General features: G+C 52.3%; 5 protein-coding genes across 5 annotated transcripts; 3 read left to right on the forward strand and 2 right to left on the reverse strand.

The window, feature by feature from the left end:
- Positions 1-2522: 2522 nt before the first annotated feature.
- Positions 2523-4448, forward strand: GLRG_08243 (amino acid permease; the record flags this gene model as incomplete). The annotated part of the gene is made up of 4 exons (XM_008098928.1): positions 2523-2816; positions 2894-2951; positions 3011-4131; positions 4191-4448. The coding sequence occupies 4 exons, from the start codon at positions 2523-2525 to the stop codon at positions 4446-4448; spliced, it is 1731 nt and encodes a 576-aa protein (XP_008097119.1).
- Positions 4449-6638: 2190 nt separating this feature from the next.
- GLRG_08244 (uncharacterized protein) lies at positions 6639-9236 on the forward strand (the record flags this gene model as incomplete). The annotated part of the gene is made up of 3 exons (XM_008098929.1): positions 6639-8242; positions 8295-8572; positions 8629-9236. The coding sequence occupies 3 exons, from the start codon at positions 6639-6641 to the stop codon at positions 9234-9236; spliced, it is 2490 nt and encodes an 829-aa protein (XP_008097120.1).
- Positions 9237-9848: 612 nt separating this feature from the next.
- GLRG_08245 (short-chain dehydrogenase) lies at positions 9849-11036 on the forward strand (the record flags this gene model as incomplete). Its single annotated transcript, XM_008098930.1, has 5 exons — positions 9849-9926; positions 9978-10571; positions 10628-10696; positions 10773-10866; positions 10927-11036. 5 exons carry the CDS (start codon positions 9849-9851, stop codon positions 11034-11036), a joined length of 945 nt encoding a protein of 314 aa, XP_008097121.1.
- Positions 11037-11906: 870 nt separating this feature from the next.
- On the reverse strand, positions 11907-12986 carry GLRG_08246 (NmrA-like family protein; the record flags this gene model as incomplete). Its single annotated transcript, XM_008098931.1, has 1 exon — positions 11907-12986. One exon carries the CDS (start codon positions 12984-12986, stop codon positions 11907-11909), a length of 1080 nt encoding a protein of 359 aa, XP_008097122.1.
- A 395-nt stretch (positions 12987-13381) lies between these two features.
- GLRG_08247 (uncharacterized protein) lies at positions 13382-14250 on the reverse strand (the record flags this gene model as incomplete). Its single annotated transcript, XM_008098932.1, has 5 exons — positions 13382-13463; positions 13514-13587; positions 13648-13867; positions 13925-14065; positions 14117-14250. 5 exons carry the CDS (start codon positions 14248-14250, stop codon positions 13382-13384), a joined length of 651 nt encoding a protein of 216 aa, XP_008097123.1.
- Between the last annotated feature and the right edge of the window lie 3199 nt (positions 14251-17449).

The following is a 17449-nucleotide window of genomic DNA, read 5'->3' on the forward strand; positions in this document are numbered from 1 at the left end:
GCGCGACTTACGGGAGTCTCAGAGAAGCTCTAATCGTCGTCAGTTAGACGAATCAAGATGGATCAAGGGAGGGAGCGTGAGATTGGGTCAATAGGGGCAAATAGAAGGGCGCTAGAAGGACCGACAGAAGGTTTTGGTCTGGCCGAGGAGGGTGTGATGTGCCGGGATATGCATGCCAACCGATTTGCATGCAGACTGGTTCCTTAGAGGCCAAGCAGAAAGTGGCCTGTCTTGGGCACTACCGTAACTGGCAGGGAATGCTACGTAGTAGGTAGAATACCTAAAAGCAGGTTACCGGATATGCACCCCCCGCGCGAGTGGGCAGACTGGATCTCCCGGTTGGTGTTGTGATGGAAGACAATCAAGACACCAAGAGCATCTAACGTATGGATTGTATCCTATTCGCCCCCTCGATTGGCGGCGCACGCTAATTGATACTGGTCGGCGCATTGATGGCTTGTTCGAAACGAGTCGGCAAATGGTATGAGCCGTAGGCACCCATCCAGTTCTTATCGCATGGCCAGCAGACGTCATAATCCTATGCTGTCACCAATGGCTTATCGCGCGAGTGAAATCACACACCATCATACCGGGGCTACTGTCCGATTGTTGGTTGGGGCGTAGGCCATGGATGAGTATATGTGTCAACTGAGACGGTAATTCGCGTGGAAGCTGTACGGATAGAGGTGACACAATCGCGATAGGGCCTATACCGGCGGGCGACAGACAAGGACGCGACAGTGAATGGGCACCTCTCAGCCGAGTCGGACAGGGGACGCGACTCAATTTCCCACAACCCCCTGGTGCCATGCGCAGGCTCCAGTGATGGGAACAAGCGCAGTATCCGACACATGTAATCAAGTGTGCATGCCGATGCCGATGCTTTTTGCAACTCGCGGCGGCGGAACCATAGGCCTTCTCCGAGCAACGATCTCAGCCAGATCTAGAAGCCATGTTGCTACGGTGCGCGGGGTTGACGTAGTTGACGATTCACAAGCCATCACGCGACAGCACCGGCAGCCAAAGCTAGCGCAGAAACGCCAGAAACCTTGAGACCGAAACTGTCTGTGGCCGTAGGTGTGGTGTGTGTGTGTGTGTGCGTGCGTGGAGTTGTTGGCATCCTAGTCCCCTGTCTCACCCATGTGCTGTACGACGTCGGGTGTTTGCAAGGTTGCAGAGAAACCCGGGGCGGCCAAGATCAGCTCGTTGTCTGCGGCAGGGAGCGAAAGGCAAGAGACTTCACCCGTGTGGCTTGTTGATGGCGGTCAATTCCATCACTCTTCGACATCTACACAAATCGGATTCGACTATCCGTACACTGGCTGAGATGACCGCGCATGCAGACTGCCCAAGTGTTAAGCAAGTCATCCCAGCTTATTCGTAGCGCACCTGGATTCGACTCGTCTCCAGTGTCGCGGACTTGGACCACCTGCCGGCCCTTTCTCCCCTGTCGTAATTCCCAAGGACTCGTGCTCACTCCACTTGCGCCCCAGTCCCACCCACTGGTTTTCGAGGGGGACGAGGAGTCGGACTCTGAGATAACGTTGAGAGGAGAGCGCACAGTGGGCGGATAGCGAGGGGGCGGCCACTCTGCGGAGCCATTTGCTAACGGCTTCAAGTGACACCATGGTCATTGGCCAACCAGCGCCGCTCATGCTATCTGGGGGCTTCGACTCCAGATGCGCAATCGTCCGAAGAGGCGCACTCACCAGTGGTGAAAGGAGTAAGAGGGTCTGGAGAACAGGTCGACTATCCGTTACTGTGGTTCTACCCTTGTTCTCCTCAGGTGCTGCCGTACCCCCATCCTCTTCAACTGCGACCCTGACCGCGACCGCGTAGTGCTTCTTGTCGGGCGAACCCATACATACCTGTGCCCTTGGTTAGCGTATCATGCCTATCGGAAAGCTGTCCGCGGCCATCCCGCCGCCCACTTGACACTCGACAATGGCTTGGCCTTCCCTCTTCCCGTAAGATGCGGTACGTATCGATGCACGGCCGAAAGCCAAATCGCCCCCCATCCCACCATCATCGTCTGCGACAGTAAACGGTTGGGTTGTTGTCCAGGATTGCCTGCTTCGGAGCTCGTCCTTGCTAAGATCAGCGTACTTCACCCCAAGAGAGAGGGGCAAAGCCGGACAGACCATCCCCCATCGTAATTCCATCCCTGACCCTCTCACCTATTCCTCCTCCTTTTGTGTGTGTAATTATCCATCGTCAATGGATTGCGATCTGTTGGTGGCCTTCCGTGCATGACTGGATCCGCTTGCGCCGCCCTTGACAAGAACCCTTAGTCCTTGCGCGTCAGTTCCTGTCTCGATCAGCATTTCCTTCATAAAGCTCTTCCCTTCCCCCCGTCTCATCTTGTCCGTGTCAGCTCGGCATCCCTCTCCGTTCCTTTTCATTCCCTCTCGGGTCGTGCTCCCGCATATCTTTCTTTTGCAACAGACATCCGTTGTCTGTCCATACCCTTCACAGGTCTTGAGTCTGCTTCCAGTCCTCCACGGAAGTTGTACATCGCCATCATGGCTGCTCAAGAAGGGGTCATCCCCACAAAGGTCGAGGCCGACGAGAAGGCCATTGGCCGCGCCCCTGCCTACGATTCTAGCAGCGGAAAGGACGTTCGTGGTGCCATCAGCGAGGAGTCCTGGGCAACCCGTGCCGGCCTGAACTTGACATCGTTCAAGAAGCGCGAATATGGCCGCGGTGTCGTCGAGCTCGACCGTGCCATGAGCAAGCGTCATCTCCACATGATCGCCATCGGTGGCTCCATCGGTGCTGGTTTCTTCGTCGGTTCCGGTGGTGCTCTGAGCAAGGGTGTAAGTACTGCCATGGACGGAGGCGTTGCTCGCCTTGGTCGTCGTATTCGTCGAGTGTTGTTGCTGACCTGACACAGGGTCCCGGTTCCCTGTTCATTGACTTTTTCCTCGTCGGTATCATGATGTTCAACGTCGGTAAGTAGTCGAAACTGTCCTCCACAGCGAACGAGCAGTAGCTGACATTGGCAAAAAAGTGTATGCCCTCGGTGAACTCGCTGTTATGTACCCCGTCTCTGGTGGCTTCTACACCTACTCGACCCGCTTCATCGATCCTTCCTGGGGTTTCGCCATGGGCTGGAACTACGTCTTCCAATGGGCCATCGTTCTTCCGCTCGAGTTGACAGTCAGTGGTCTCGTTGTTCAATACTGGAACAAGGACATCAGTGTCGCTGTGTGGATCACCGTCTTTCTTGTCGCCATCATCATCATTAATATCTTCGGTTCGATTGGTTACGCCGAGGAGGAGTTCTGGTCGTCTTGCATCAAGCTCGGGGCTACCGTCATCTTCATGATCATCTGCCTCGTCCTCGTGCTCGGTGGCGGACCGGAGAGCGGTAGATACCACGAGTACCAGGGTGCCAAGCTGTGGTATGACCCCGGCGCTTTTCGCAACGGCTTCAAGGGTTTCTGCTCCGTCTTCGTCACGGCAGCTTTCTCCTTCTCCGGTACCGAGCTCGTCGGTCTGGCCGCGGCTGAGGCCAAGAACCCTGTCAAGTCGCTGCCCGGTGCCATCAAGCAGGTGTTCTGGCGTATCTCGCTGTTTTACATCTTGGGTCTCTTCTTTGTCGGTCTGCTGATCCCGTCCGACGACCCTTCTTTGCTCTCCGAGTCGTCGTACTCTGACGTCAAGGCCTCCCCCTTTGTGCTTGTTGGCAAGTACGCCGGCCTCGTGGGCTTCGACCACTTCATGAACTGCGTCATTCTCGTGTCCGTTCTGTCGATTGGTGTGTCGGGTGTGTATGGTGGATCGCGTACCCTCACTGCCCTGGCTCAGCAGGGATATGCGCCCAAGATTTTTACCTACATTGACCGCTCCGGACGTCCCCTGCCGTCCGTCTTCGCCATTCTCATCTTTGGACCGCTGGCGTACGTCAACCTCAACGCAAGCGGACCGGTTGTGTTCGACTGGCTGCTGGCTCTCTCGGGTTTGGCGGCCGTCTTTACCTGGGGATCCATCTGCCTGGCACACATCCGCTTCCGCAAGGCTTGGGCGTACCACGGTCACACCATCGACGAGATCCCCTTCAAGGCGATCGGTGGCACCACCGGCTCCTGGATTGGCCTCTTCTTGTGCTTTGTTGTCCTTGCTGCTCAGGTATGTGTTTTCAATCCCCGGCTGACGAATGAGAAATGAGGCGCTAACGAGATGAATAGTTCTACACTGCGATTGCCCCCCCTGGCACGGACGAGCTGAACGGTGCTGAAGGCTTCTTCAAGTCGTACCTCGCCCTCCCTGTTGTCATGATCTTCTGGCTCGGTGGCTTCCTCTGGAAGCGCACCGGCTGGCTCCGCACGGCACAGATGGATGTCGACACTGGCCGACGTGAGCTTGACTGGGACGAGGTCCACGCATACCGCGCACGTCTTGCGGCGATGCCCGCGTGGAAGCGTGCCATTCACCACGTTTGGTAATGGGTGCTGGAGAGAAAGGGAAATAAAAAGAGAGATGGGTCGTGCCTGCGGTCGAAAAACGGAAGCAGCAAGACCATGGACTGCTCATCCATGTACACTGAAATACAGAGACGTCCTGTGACCAGCGATGACTTTCGGAATGATTTGATGTATACCAGTAGCTGTTGGCAAAATCAAGATACCACATGTGCTTTCACACACAGACTTGACTGTAATAGCCAGACATGATGCGCGTGCATGGTGCGAGGAGGGAAGAGACATGGAGGGGTCGGACAGCTAGTTATAATTGCGTTGTTGGGGGACCATACATGCAAGCCAAGGCCCTTTGGGTATGTTGAAGGGGGGGAAACCCCTTGAACGGTGGCGTATAGTGACATGGTTGGTGGCACAGAACATTCCATCATTGGACAGAGATTGATCTATCGGGGGTGCAGGGCTTCGTCGAATGGAACCCTGGTTGGATTTCTTGGGGTGCCTTGGGTGACTGGCATCAAGATAAGGGCGGTCAGCCCAGAAGAGCAAGTAAGTGGCAGGGCATCGTCGGCGAAGGGGGCTGCATATGGTTGGCGTGGGTGGCATGATATCGCTCGGCGTAGGGAGCAGTTGGAAGACATGGGGTTAGGTTGAGAGAGAGAGAGGCCTCGCCGGAAGGTAGGATGCCAAGATGCCAAGCAAGATAGTCCGAGTATTCGTAGATGAAGTTTCGAAGCGGTCCTATTGTGTTGAGTACACTATTGATTAGGCATGATAGATAATTGCTTGTACGGTGTCTTGCTATTGTGCTTTTGGTACTGTTGCATACCTATGCGACCCTATCTCATTTCAGAGCGATCCGAGTCCAAGGACACTTGTGAACAATATATGGAAAACTTGCTGGAGTTACGTTGATGGCGGATGAATATTGATGGTCTCGCGGGTGATGAGAGCAGAGCCGGTCCTTTTGGCGAATCACAATCACGTGCTTGCAGCTCGAGGGTGGTCTGGCAAGAGAGGAAAGAACCATTGATAAGGCACCTGCCTACCTAGGCAAGTATATGAGAGGAGAGGGAGAAAGGAAGGTACAGTTTTCTACCTTTCCTTCCTTGCCTCTGGTGGTCGTGAGAAGGAGAGGGAAAGAAGGTGGTTCTGTGGCTCCTTGCTGACAAAAACGCCCTTTTCTGGTCGCGCCCTAGTGTCATCTTTGCGCGCCCTTGGTCCCCCGATTCTCCCGGCAATGTCCCATTTGCAACGGCCATACAAGGGGAATTCTCTCCCTCCCTCCCTCACTCGTTCACTCGTTCACTGTTGCTCTCATGATAATTTCCCAATATCCATGACACATTATCAGTTCCTAGTCCGGCCCGCAAAGTCCTGGCAAATCATACTATTGAGCGTCATAAAGGTTAGTTAGTACAGCCACCAACACGCTCCACTCTCCTGGCCCCTTTGTGTCTGTCCTCCACTCCATCACATCAACGCAGGCGACGGATTACATTACCTGGTGCCATATCACCACACTGCTCAAAGAGCCATCTATATCACTTCAGGTATTTGACATGAACCAAGGTTTGAAATACAGCCAACGAGCAGGCTTTTGAGTTTGCTAACAAGAGGGTATGGATGGGTACGATGGCTACTTGCATAGGCAGGGCACTTGCTTGGGCTTGAGCGCATTATCAGCTGGGTTCAAGCTCCCCCTTTCCCTACCAAAGTTGTACAACTCACTCAGTCGGAAAACAAGCATTTTGGACCCTATCCTACTCACAATAATACCATGTTGAGTCTTTGGTGTCCTCGAAGAACCCAAGGCCCGGCACCGTGGTCGCTTCCACTGCGTAAAATGCCTACCTAGGTCCATAGGTACCTACCTGTAGGCACACGGATATAGAGTGGACCACCGTGCTCGGCCAAGTGGGGCCCTGTCAGCCGCAGTGCACACGCACCCCGCGCCCCCGCGTCCCCGACTTTTGCGCCGCCGCGTAAAACCGCAACGCTCAATCCATCAAAAAACCCCCAACCCAGTCCCCTGTCAACAACGAACAACCCACATTCACTCCGTCACCCCTTGCGTCTGCATCTGAACCTCTCATCGCGTACAGATCGCGAGAGCCTGTCCCTTGCGTCAGCTTCGTCCGGCGTCGAGGCTCCTTTGCCGTCCCCTGCCCTCACGCCGGCTTTCAATCCGCCCCACAGAAACTCCCGCTGGTGGCCATGAGCCCGCCGCCACTAGAAAAGGGAAAGAAGCCTGTCACCGGCGACCCGAGCGAATCCGACCAAGATAGCCGGCGCCGCGACGGCTCGCCTCGTGTATCGGATCTCGAGACGGCCGATGACCATCTGCCCTCCGATGAAGCCCAGCAAGAGCATGAGACTTCCGAGACGACTCTCACCGAGTCGAATCCGCCCCGGTCTCGTACCAGAAGCCGTCTCTCACGCTTTCTCATCAGTCCTTTCTCGGGCAGCCAAGATGGAAACTCGGACGAAATTCCCCCGAAGAAAGCACCGGGGTCTGCAGTTCCGAGCTGGAACAACAGCCGCGCCCAACTCCCTTCGGTGGACCACTGCCCAGGCTCCTCCGAAACGCCTGCATCAGTGCAGCTTCCCGAAGGCTGGAACATGATGATGATGATGATGAATAAGAAGAAGAAAAAGAAGATAACGAGTGTATCCGACCTCGCATCACACAATGACCATATCTCCGACGCTGCCGTGGTCATTGACCCAGCCTTTCTGTCCAAAGCAGAGGCGGGACAGAAAAGCCGTCGTGCCGAGCCCCCGGTGTCGAAAGAACTTGACTTTGGAATCTTTGAACCCCAATTTTCATCAAAGGTGCCAGCGGGACTCGAGACAGAAGCAGTTGGCGAACTTGTTGACAACCCCGACAAACCTCGTCCAAGTCCGATGAAAGCAACTCGCCCAACCACACCAGAGCTCAGGAGCGGTAGGGACTTCGATGGCAGCTCTTCCAACACAGAAAATGAAGTATATCAGGAGATCGACGACCCGTCCAAGAGATTCCAGAGGGTCATGGTTGACAGAGTTATGTCGTCCTTCATGAACTGGCTGGACACGAAACTGAAAGTCAAGAACGAAGATGGGTCGCTCGACCCAGAGCAATCGCTGCCTGCAATTACTCATTGGGGCTCCGGAGGCCAAGATGAGTCGGATATCCCTCCCCCTCCAACATCTGTACCTCTGGTTTTGCCAATATCAACAGAAAGTGCCAGCGAGTTTGCCTTCAACGCACCGGTGCCAAGTTGTCGAAGCGATGTGGCGTTGAGATCGGCCCTCCCGTCACCGTCACCGCCGCCAGCACTGGGAGCACCAGGTTACATCCCTGACAAGCGAAAGAAGGTCGGGGTAGTGCCTCGGCTTGCCATGAGCCAGTCCCGCGCCCCCAATGCGTTGATGGCTGCTCTGCCGCCCTCTTCTCCTCCGACTCAACTGGAAAATACCCATCTGAGACCAATTTCATCAGCTCCTCGGGCAGTGGTAACACCAGCCGCACCATCTTCAGCTCCAAGGAAGCGTACTGCCCGCACCCATCAGACAGTGCCAGCAGAGGGTGCATCTGTGCGATCATCAGGAAAAAGATCGAATAAGCATGATAGACCACCGCACGGAAACAAAGAAGAAGAGGATGGAAACAGCGACGGGGATGGGAACCGTCCGCCTCGGGCAAAGCTGTCCAAGATCCATGAGGACAGAGGGAACGGTGAGAAACTAGCCTGCCCATTCTTCAAGCATAATTCTCGGAAGTACAAGAACCAGCGACCATGTTGCGGGCCCGGCTGGGATCACGTCCACCGTATTAAGTGCGCCGCCGTGCTATCCGCACAATCAAGGAATGGGCTGACAATCTCCCAGGGAACACATCTACCGCAAACATTCGCTCCCCAAGTTTTCGTGCCCGCGCTGCTCCCAACCATTCGAGACCCAGGCAGATCTCCAAGCACACGCCCGCTCTGCAGACGCCTGCGAGGTCCGCGAGCCAGAATTCCTTGACGGCATCACCCAAGACCAAGAAAAGAGGCTCCGCTCGCGTAAGAAAACGTCCGCAAAGGACCTCACCGAGGTCGAGAAGTGGACGCAGGCGTACAGAATCCTCTTCCCAGACGTGAGAGAAAGGGAGATCCCCTCACCTTGTAAGTCGGAACCTTACGGGGGCCACTTGTAGGATTGGGAGTACTGACAGGACTAGACTACAGCACAGAGGATGCCGACACGAGCCTGGGCGGCTACGAGGACTACCTTCGCCGCGAGCTCCCGCCCTTGGTTCGCCGGCAACTCGAAAACGAAATCGATCGCGAGCTCAGCTTTGTCGAACAAGGGATGAAGCAGAAGGTGATCGAAATCGCCCGCAATCTCCAGCTTACGCTCTTCAAGGGCTACCAGCAGCTCGAGAACCAGGAGCATGGCGTTCAAGATCCACCAAGCGTCGATGCACCAGCTTCCCAGACAGACGGGTCGACCTCATCGGCAACGGATACGTCACCTTCAAGTATGACCAGTGTCACGACTCCAGATATACCTGATCCTTTAGACTTGTTCAGCAACTATACTCACCCAGACTTTGACTTCACATTTCTCTCCGAAGTCCCTTTTCCCGAAGAGCAGGAAATGCTGCAGGACCCGAGTCTCGATTTCGGGTTTACGCCGTCGTTCGAATCCAAGCAACCTGCGACGATCCAGCCGGGTGTGGAATTGCTGGAAGGGCAGCAGCTAGATATGCCATACTATGAGTTGGAGGGTTACCATGATAATCGGGGTCACATGAGAGAGGCTGAATCTGTTGGCTACGCCCCATAAGTAACCGCGACTGTTTGTGGGAAGTTATGGCAGCAGCTGGTAATTGCACATGACACCTGGTGCCTTTTCTGGCCGCGTACCCTTTGTTCGCCACGCTCTTCATGGTTCGTGAGCTACTTTGAAGCCCGAAACCCGGTCGTACTCACATGTCCATAATTGAGATTCGACCCGAGCTGAAGTAACTAGTGCATTGCGGGCTGTCGGCGATTTGGTTCTCTCCCATCTCCTTAATGCGGAACTCCGGAGGGTGAGATTCGGGCTTACGCTGACCACCAAGCACCTAAACCCGTGACCTAATGACGAATCCGGTAAAGAACCTCACCAATGCACGCCTTAATTCCTACCGCGGCCGAACGCCACGCGGTTACATATCTAACCGCTCAAGCCACTCCGTTATCTAGGTGTGCTGACATTGCCCTACACGACACCAGTGGTTTTATGGTGACTTGAACATGCAAGGAGGCTTGCGATACAATTCGTGGGGTGTTGGAATGTAAGTCGTCCACATGTATATATAAGAGACCAGAGGCCGCAGTTTCCGTAGTTACTTCTCAAACTCTATACTGCATACATACACAAGACAATTACAACAATACCAAGAACTTGAGCAAAATGAGTGCCGCTTTGAAGAATATGTTCCCCCCGAAAGCCAATCTCACAGAGGAAACCTTGCCCGATCAGAGTAACAAGGTAAAGCAGAATCTTCTTCGTCCGGTCCATCTCATGTCTCACATCTCATAGGTCTTCATCGTCACAGGAGGCTCCAGTGGTCTAGGCAAGGAACTAGCAAACATCCTCTACAGCAGAAATGCCAAAGTGTACCTCGCAGCACGGTCCGAGACGAGGACCATGGCTGTGATGAAGGAGCTGAAGGAGTTGTACCCGCAGTCGAGAGGACGCTGTGAGTATCTGTTCCTGGATCTCAACGACCTCTCGACGATCAAGCAATCCGCCCAAGAGTTCCTCGGGAAGGAAGACCGCCTGGACGTCCTCTGGAACAACGCAGGCGTCATGCTCCCACCGCAAGGGTCCAAGACAGCTCAGGGCTACGAACTCCAACTCGGCGTCAACGCCGTGGGGCCGTTTCTTTTTACCCATCTCCTCCACCCCGCGCTATCTGCTGCGGCCAGAACTGCACCGAGGGACTCGGTCCGCGTTGTATGGCTGTCTTCGGGCTATGCGTCCATGGCCCCCAAGCCCCCGATCGACTTTGACAACATGAACTACGCCAAGGACGAGAGCGCGGGGACAAAGTACGGCAGGAGTAAAGCTGGTAACGTCGTCATTGCAGCCGAGTATGCGAGGCGGACGGCCAAAGAGGGAATCGTCAGCATAGTAGGCCACTCCCGCTCCCATGAGAGGACTAGACCATCGCTTACAGTACCAACCAGAGTGTCGACCCCGGCGTCTACATGACAAACCTGCAGCGTACGATGCCATGGTACCAAAAGATCATTGCGGTAAGTCGTACGATCCAAATCGAGCAACAGGCATTCGTCCGGGACTATCGCTGATGGTTTTCTTGTCGCGTTTTAGAAAGCAATTGCGCGAGAGCCAAAGAATGGTGCTTACACCGAGCTATTCGCCGGTCTGAGCCCTGATATCACTCACGCAAACACCAGTGACTGGGGTAAGCGTCGCTCAAATCCCCGACTTCAAAGCTGTTCATTGTTCTGACTGAGATTCTTAGTGGTTCCCTTTGGTCGTCTTACACCTGCTCGGGCTGACCTCGTGGAAAAGGAGCTTGGGAAGAAGTACTGGGAATGGTTGGAGAAACAAGTGGGACCGTACCTGGTTTAATGAACACGAGTTCCCAGCCGTTTTTTAGTACATGATTTTATAGTGCCACGTTCATAGACTTCCATAGAACTTTCATATATTCAATGATAGCAACAGTGCATCGGAAGCGAAGCACCACCGCATATCCCATCGCCATCAGCTTATGGTTACAGACTACAAACCCTTTGTCTAATCTGCTGACCATACAATGTTCTTTTCATTTGAAGACGTAGAAATCTCTGACCCATTTTGATCTTCTTGGTTGCTTAGCTTGCTGACGTTGTGGGAGGAACTTTGATACGATTTCAGAGTCAACCATCTCATGAGAACTTTGAGTTTTTGCATAGTGCCTTAGACGTGTGCCAAAACACAACAACTGCCAATCAAATCTCGTGAAATGCACGATATATCCACCAAGATCTAGCAAACTGGCACCTCTGTTGCTCTTTGGCTTTGGGCAAGCATTAGACAAGCACTATTCGAAACAAATGCCCTTGTGGGGTCTTCGTTACCTCACGATTCTAATGGGCATCAGCCTGGATGACCTTCATATTGATCATTAGTCTGTACATCTAATAGGAAGGCACTAGGGAATACTGAGATGAGGATACGATAAAGAGTGTAGTATTTTTTCGATTGCCTCGAGTAAACAAATATAAGCCATTTCCTGCCTCTTCGATCCTCACTAACTGTGGAATATTTGACAGCCAAATCATGGGCTCTCGATTGTTTTCTTTGATGCCACGCCCGACCTGCTGCTTGAACCAATATTAAGCCATGACTATCAAGGTATACTCTGCAATATTAGTTGGAGATCTCCAAATTTCTGTACGTAGTGGCAATACATTCTTTGAATGATGGAGCCTATCCGTCAAAGCCTTCTCAAGCTAACTACAACCGTCCCTTCCTGCCATCTTCGGTAATCTTCAAGATCGAAGTCAGGGCGTTGCTTTGGATGGATTCAAGGAGACCAGCAAGCCCAGCGGCTCGCCTCTTCGCTTCTTCTCTCCTGAAGAATTCCTCCGCTGTCCTGATCCGATTCGGGTGAATCTCGTCCAAAAGCGCGTAGTTCCGCTTGATGACTCCTTTGTTGCCTGCGGAGTGTGCCCATATATTCCAGAACGCGGTGAAGTTGTCCTTGAATGACATGGTTGCTGGGTCTGCTGGGTCAGCGTTGTACCCTGCCGGCTGGTGAGAGAACGGGACATGGCCAAAATAGACGTCCGCAGGAGTGTCTATATATTGAGCCGGGCTACCTGTAACCTTTTCGAATGCTGCGGCTAGATCGGCGTAGTGGATGTGATCAATGGCAACCTCCAGATCCATCCCGTCAGACCTTTCAGGGTGGTCAAAGAGCCAACGGACATAGTACTCGCAATCGTCCAGGGCGACATGCGCAACCTCCCCATCCCCGAGAGGAACTCTCCAAGTGACAATCCCGTTCTCAACTCTCGGGGTCATGATTGTCTTTTCCGAAATCGTCATCTCAATGTATGGCCCGGTGGTGAATAGGGCAACTCCCATGTTGTTGCTCTTCCGCTGTTGCAGCATCCACTCTCCCATACGGCCTTTGCCATCGTAGTGCCCGGCTCGGAACTTTGGGTCGTAGCCGCCTTTTTTATAGGCGTAGTCGAGGTTTCCGAATACAAAAAACTTGATTCCGAGCTCGACAGCGAGTTCGTAAGTCCGGATGGTCCAATAGACCTCGGTCTTCTCGCCGCAGTTGAAGCCGTCAATGTTGATGAAGGCGCCCCAACATCCCGCAAAGCCCTCTCGCAGGCTGGCTTCGTTGGCAAACGTGCCTTCAATGAACTCGACGTCTCCGAGCTTGGCAAGCTCCCGTGCCCGAGCGGATGTTGTATCACGTGTCAGAACACGCAGGCTGTACGCGCCATCTTTGGTGAGTCCACGGCATACAGGTAGGCCTTGAGCGCCAGTAGCACCAATGACAAAAATAAGTCGAGGAGCCATGGTCGGTAATTATTCTTGGTCTGCGGTTGTGGTGACTGGAGATGATGATCTTAGTTATCTGGGATATGATTTACGAAAAGCACGGTTATGTTATGTGATGAGCTGGGAAACCTTTCGGATGAGATACTACTGTTCTTTTCTACTGAAATTTCATGATAGATTGCCTTGACCGAGCTGTAAACTTTCCATGTGAGGCCCAAATCCAATTACCAATCGAGTTGCAACATAAGTAGCAGAGGCTTTCGCAATTGGACAGTGATTAGTGATCGTTATAAGGTGAGTTTTGACACGCGATCACAATGTGGTCATTTTTGATCAGTGGTCACCGTGCCCAATGCTTTCTGATTAGTGATAATCAGATGATCCTGCACAGGATTGTCTCTCTCTTCATCGTGTTACAAATGATAATCCCTCGGATCAGTAACATTGATGCCCCGACGTTTCCAGACACGTTCGATACCCAAATCATCTTTACCACTGAATAATAATCAGTGACGGATCTACTAGGTTCACCAGGGATGACTTACTCGTCTCGCATAATGACGGTAGGCTCCGTCTCCCCAGCTTCAACGTTAGGATTTATGAATTTCATGTTCTTTTTCTAGAAAGGCACCAACACTCAAGTCAGCATTGTCCGCCAACATCATTCCGCATTTCTTACCAGTCCTATAGACATATGGAGTCCCGGTGGTCTGACTGAGAATCTTTCCACAGGACTCCGACCCTCGATCATGGCGACAACATTCCGGGCCGCCACCTGCGCCTGTACCACGCCAGGCTTAGCAGCTTTTTGTGCTCCCGTATCGGCAATGTCACCAGCGGCAAAAAGTTTGGGGTACGCCGGATCCTTGAACTGAAGCGTAGGTAGTACATTGATAAACCTATTGGATGGGTTCAATATAGGATCGCCGTTGCTTGACTGGAGAGTCTGGACGAACCCGTTGTTTGGCTTTTGCCCTGTTGCAGGAATGACAAGATCGGCTACGAGTTCCTGACCATTTGTGAGCCTCAAGACAACCTTCGTATCGTCATGATCGAGATTGGCAGGAGGAAACACGGCGCGCGTTCCAGTGATAAGTCTGTAGTCTCGAAGGTCAGCGCCGCACTACAGGTTGGTATAGCTCACTCACTTGACACCCAATTCTTCAAGTCGAGATTTGAGGACCTCGTGAATTTTGCTGTGATACAAAGGCATCAGACAATCGCGAGAATGCACAAGAGTGATCTCCTTGTCAGGGTAGAGCTCCTTCAAATCGGTCGCCATTTGAACACCCTACGGCACCACCTCCGACTAAAACAATAGATGAAGCTTTGATGACCGATCCCTGATACGATTGAAGATACTTGATCGAAGATAACTTGTCGTCATGTGGCATAGTGCCGGACGCCGGCAGCTGAGTGCCTGTGGCGACGATAAGGTAATCGAATGGAATTTCGGTTGACCCCTGCCAGTCTCGATCAAGAACGACGCTGTTATGTAGGAGAGGATGGGCACGGGCCTGGATAACTTGGTGCCGCGATGAGTCGGGCGACCCTGCGAAAGCCGCGGTGTATGGAATAAAAGCCTTGTGTTCATGGTTTGGCAGAACAGCAAAGCGAGGCTAGCGGAAAGCTATTAATCAAATGATCTCTGCAATGCAACTACCCTAGTGCTTTCTCATGGCGGCTTACAAAAGCAAAAAGATGGTGGAAATGGCTGTGCGGCTCAATGAGCAAGATCTATGAAGACGATGGCGAAATATCAGTAACATTCACCGCGAGTATGACCCAAGTGTGCCTTACGCGATGAGATGCTGGAAATGTTCCTGCTAGTTCTTTGACGGCACCCTACACCTGGAGCATTAGGAACCGTACTGATTTTCGTAGTCGATGGTAGCACATACAAGTCCGACGTAAGAGCCGCCAAGGACACCAACATTCTTGAGTGGTTTCAACATGATTTTCAATGATCGAGCAGCTTGGGGCGATGTTGAGATCGCGGAATGAGAATATCCATGATGAAGCCATGAAATAAGCAGGTTGTCGATTAAATATTGCATGGGGGATGTCGGGCGTACAGACACCAAGCCGAAGACGAGTAAAAATTTGGACACTGAGCTTAAAAAGCGGGTAGCATAATGGACAGAGCCTGGAAACCAAATCCTCTACTCATGCATGACAAGGGAGCTGGGGCATGGAATATCTCCGAGGTGGGATGTTGGACCTGGCGTGATTTCAAAACTCCCTATTGTAATGAATCACGGGTGTCGGCGTTAAGTCTCAACCTGTTGGGATATCAATGTCACCTGACCGTACGACATCCCATGATTCAGTACACAAGGGATAAAGGTCAATAGATTGGATACTCGGACCTCGGGCAGGAATCATCTTACGAACGGACCGAACTGACTCAACAACATATGACCGAGTACATAACTATCATACCTCAGCCCTAACTTATAGTTGGGAAAGATAGTCATAGAACAATACTTTGATTCACCCCTACGTTCTGAGTACATGCACGTATGGCCCATTCAACATAACCACACATATTCAGAGTTCACCAAGTTAGCGGACTTAGTTCAGCTAAGTCTTTGCCGATTAGCTCATTTTGGTCCGAGGATCCGGGCTCGCCCCAAACACGCCGCCCTCGTCAGCCGAAGTCGGCGTTGAGATTAGCTTTATGAGCGAAAGATTTTATGAGTTCTGTTACACTGTCGCCTCAACTGTGAATAGTGCAATCTGACCATAGCAATACCAATCGTTCTGGTATGAACTAGTCAGTTCAAATCGGAAGCTGTAGTACACCGGATCAGTTTCTTCTTACGACAAAGGAGTGAAGACGATCTATGCTGAAGCTAAAACTATGATCAGAGCTACACATGGGTTGACCTCTTGCCTTTATAATTACTATATGAAGCTTTAGCAACAGTGGTTGATCGCTGACTGTATGCAACATCAAGACGGCTTAAACCAGATAGCGGCAGCCAATGTTTCCCTATTTGTGCGAACGTGATACTGCTATTGTGGCGAAAACGAACCCTAGTATTGGATTGGATAGAATGATTGCGGGGGCTAGAGATACTGGGTGCTTGTCATGACCACCGCCGCCTCTGCTACCGATCACCTCAGGGCGTCCGGCTGACCAAATGTAATATGTCCCAGGTGGGCGACCACCGTATCGTCCTCAAGCACGGCTTGGGGAGAATCGCAATGTCCTCTATCAAAGCATTTACCTCCTCTTCAATTACCTGGCACAAATAGCATCCAGCGGGTGCGTCTTTGCGGAGACTGTCTAAGTCGGTATGATACTGAATGCTGGACTACTTGACCACCGTGTTTTTTTCACGCTTCTAGAGTTCCATAGACATGTTTTGAATGCCGAGACAACTAGTATGTCAAGATCCACCATTGGGGATGATGGAAGATTCTCTAAGCGTAATGAGCTGCTGAGCTTGCACAATAGTATGATTAGGAACCTTCGCAAGATGTTTAGGCGTAAATAGTAAACTCGATCGGATTGTTTTCAAGCTTGTTTTGCCTGTGGCCCTTGATAATTACAACGGCTGGTTATGACGAGAGAAATTGTACCAAATACTAACACTTCAAGAGAAAATCAGCCTCGAAGTGGTGATCTACGTTTGCAAACGATTTCGCTGCCTACCTGAGATGTAATGTGCTAGATATAGCAAGGTCAAGATCGGGATCCGACTTGGGAAACCGACACTCCACTCCAACAAGCATGGGTCTGAAGCCTACGTCGTAGCCATGACCGACGGAGAATATGCCTTCTAACAAGCCCTGTTTATTACCACTATTGACTACGGATACACGTGGCTCACGTAGCTGCCTTCTTGTGAGATAAGGTCTGACTGCCTAGCAATATGAAGCACAGTCCTGAGAACCAGGACCCAGCGCTAAAGTAGGATGCACGCTAGGCCAACGATATCGTGATGAACATAGTCCCCGTCTCCTAGCTCCCATCCAACTGCAGTCGAAAACGGGGCGTGTGAACCCACCAGAAGCAAGTATACGAATCAAAAGCCCGCATCTGGGACGGCATGGTAAGCAGAGGCAACCAAGCGGGTCGGCGGGGGTAGACGGGGGGCCTGTTGGCCTAACGTTATCGTGTTTAACATGCCTTGTTTCTTTGTCATGTCCCGAATTTGCGCAGAAAGGGGAGTTTGGTGCTTTGATGAGATCTTGCTGTACCGAATCGAGAAGTACGGATAGGCACCATTCTGCGCCGCTCCTTGGCATCGCCCCCTATCTTTCACGCCAATGAAGTGACGCCGTCCTCCGAGCCTGCCTTGTGTCAATATGCAGTAATTACCAGTCTCACTTGGATCATGCCAGTCTTGAGCAATGAACAAGCACTTGCTTCCCTTGCCAGAATACGGAGAAAACAGTAAGCTAAGCCTGTAGCATCGGTCTGTTGAAGGAAAGGCGCGTGCTCAATCATCTTGAACCTTGCGTAACTCGTG

Source organism: Colletotrichum graminicola, assembly GCF_000149035.1.
Source record: "Colletotrichum graminicola M1.001 genomic scaffold supercont1.37, whole genome shotgun sequence".
Classification (NCBI taxonomy): Eukaryota; Fungi; Ascomycota; class Sordariomycetes; order Glomerellales; family Glomerellaceae; genus Colletotrichum; species Colletotrichum graminicola.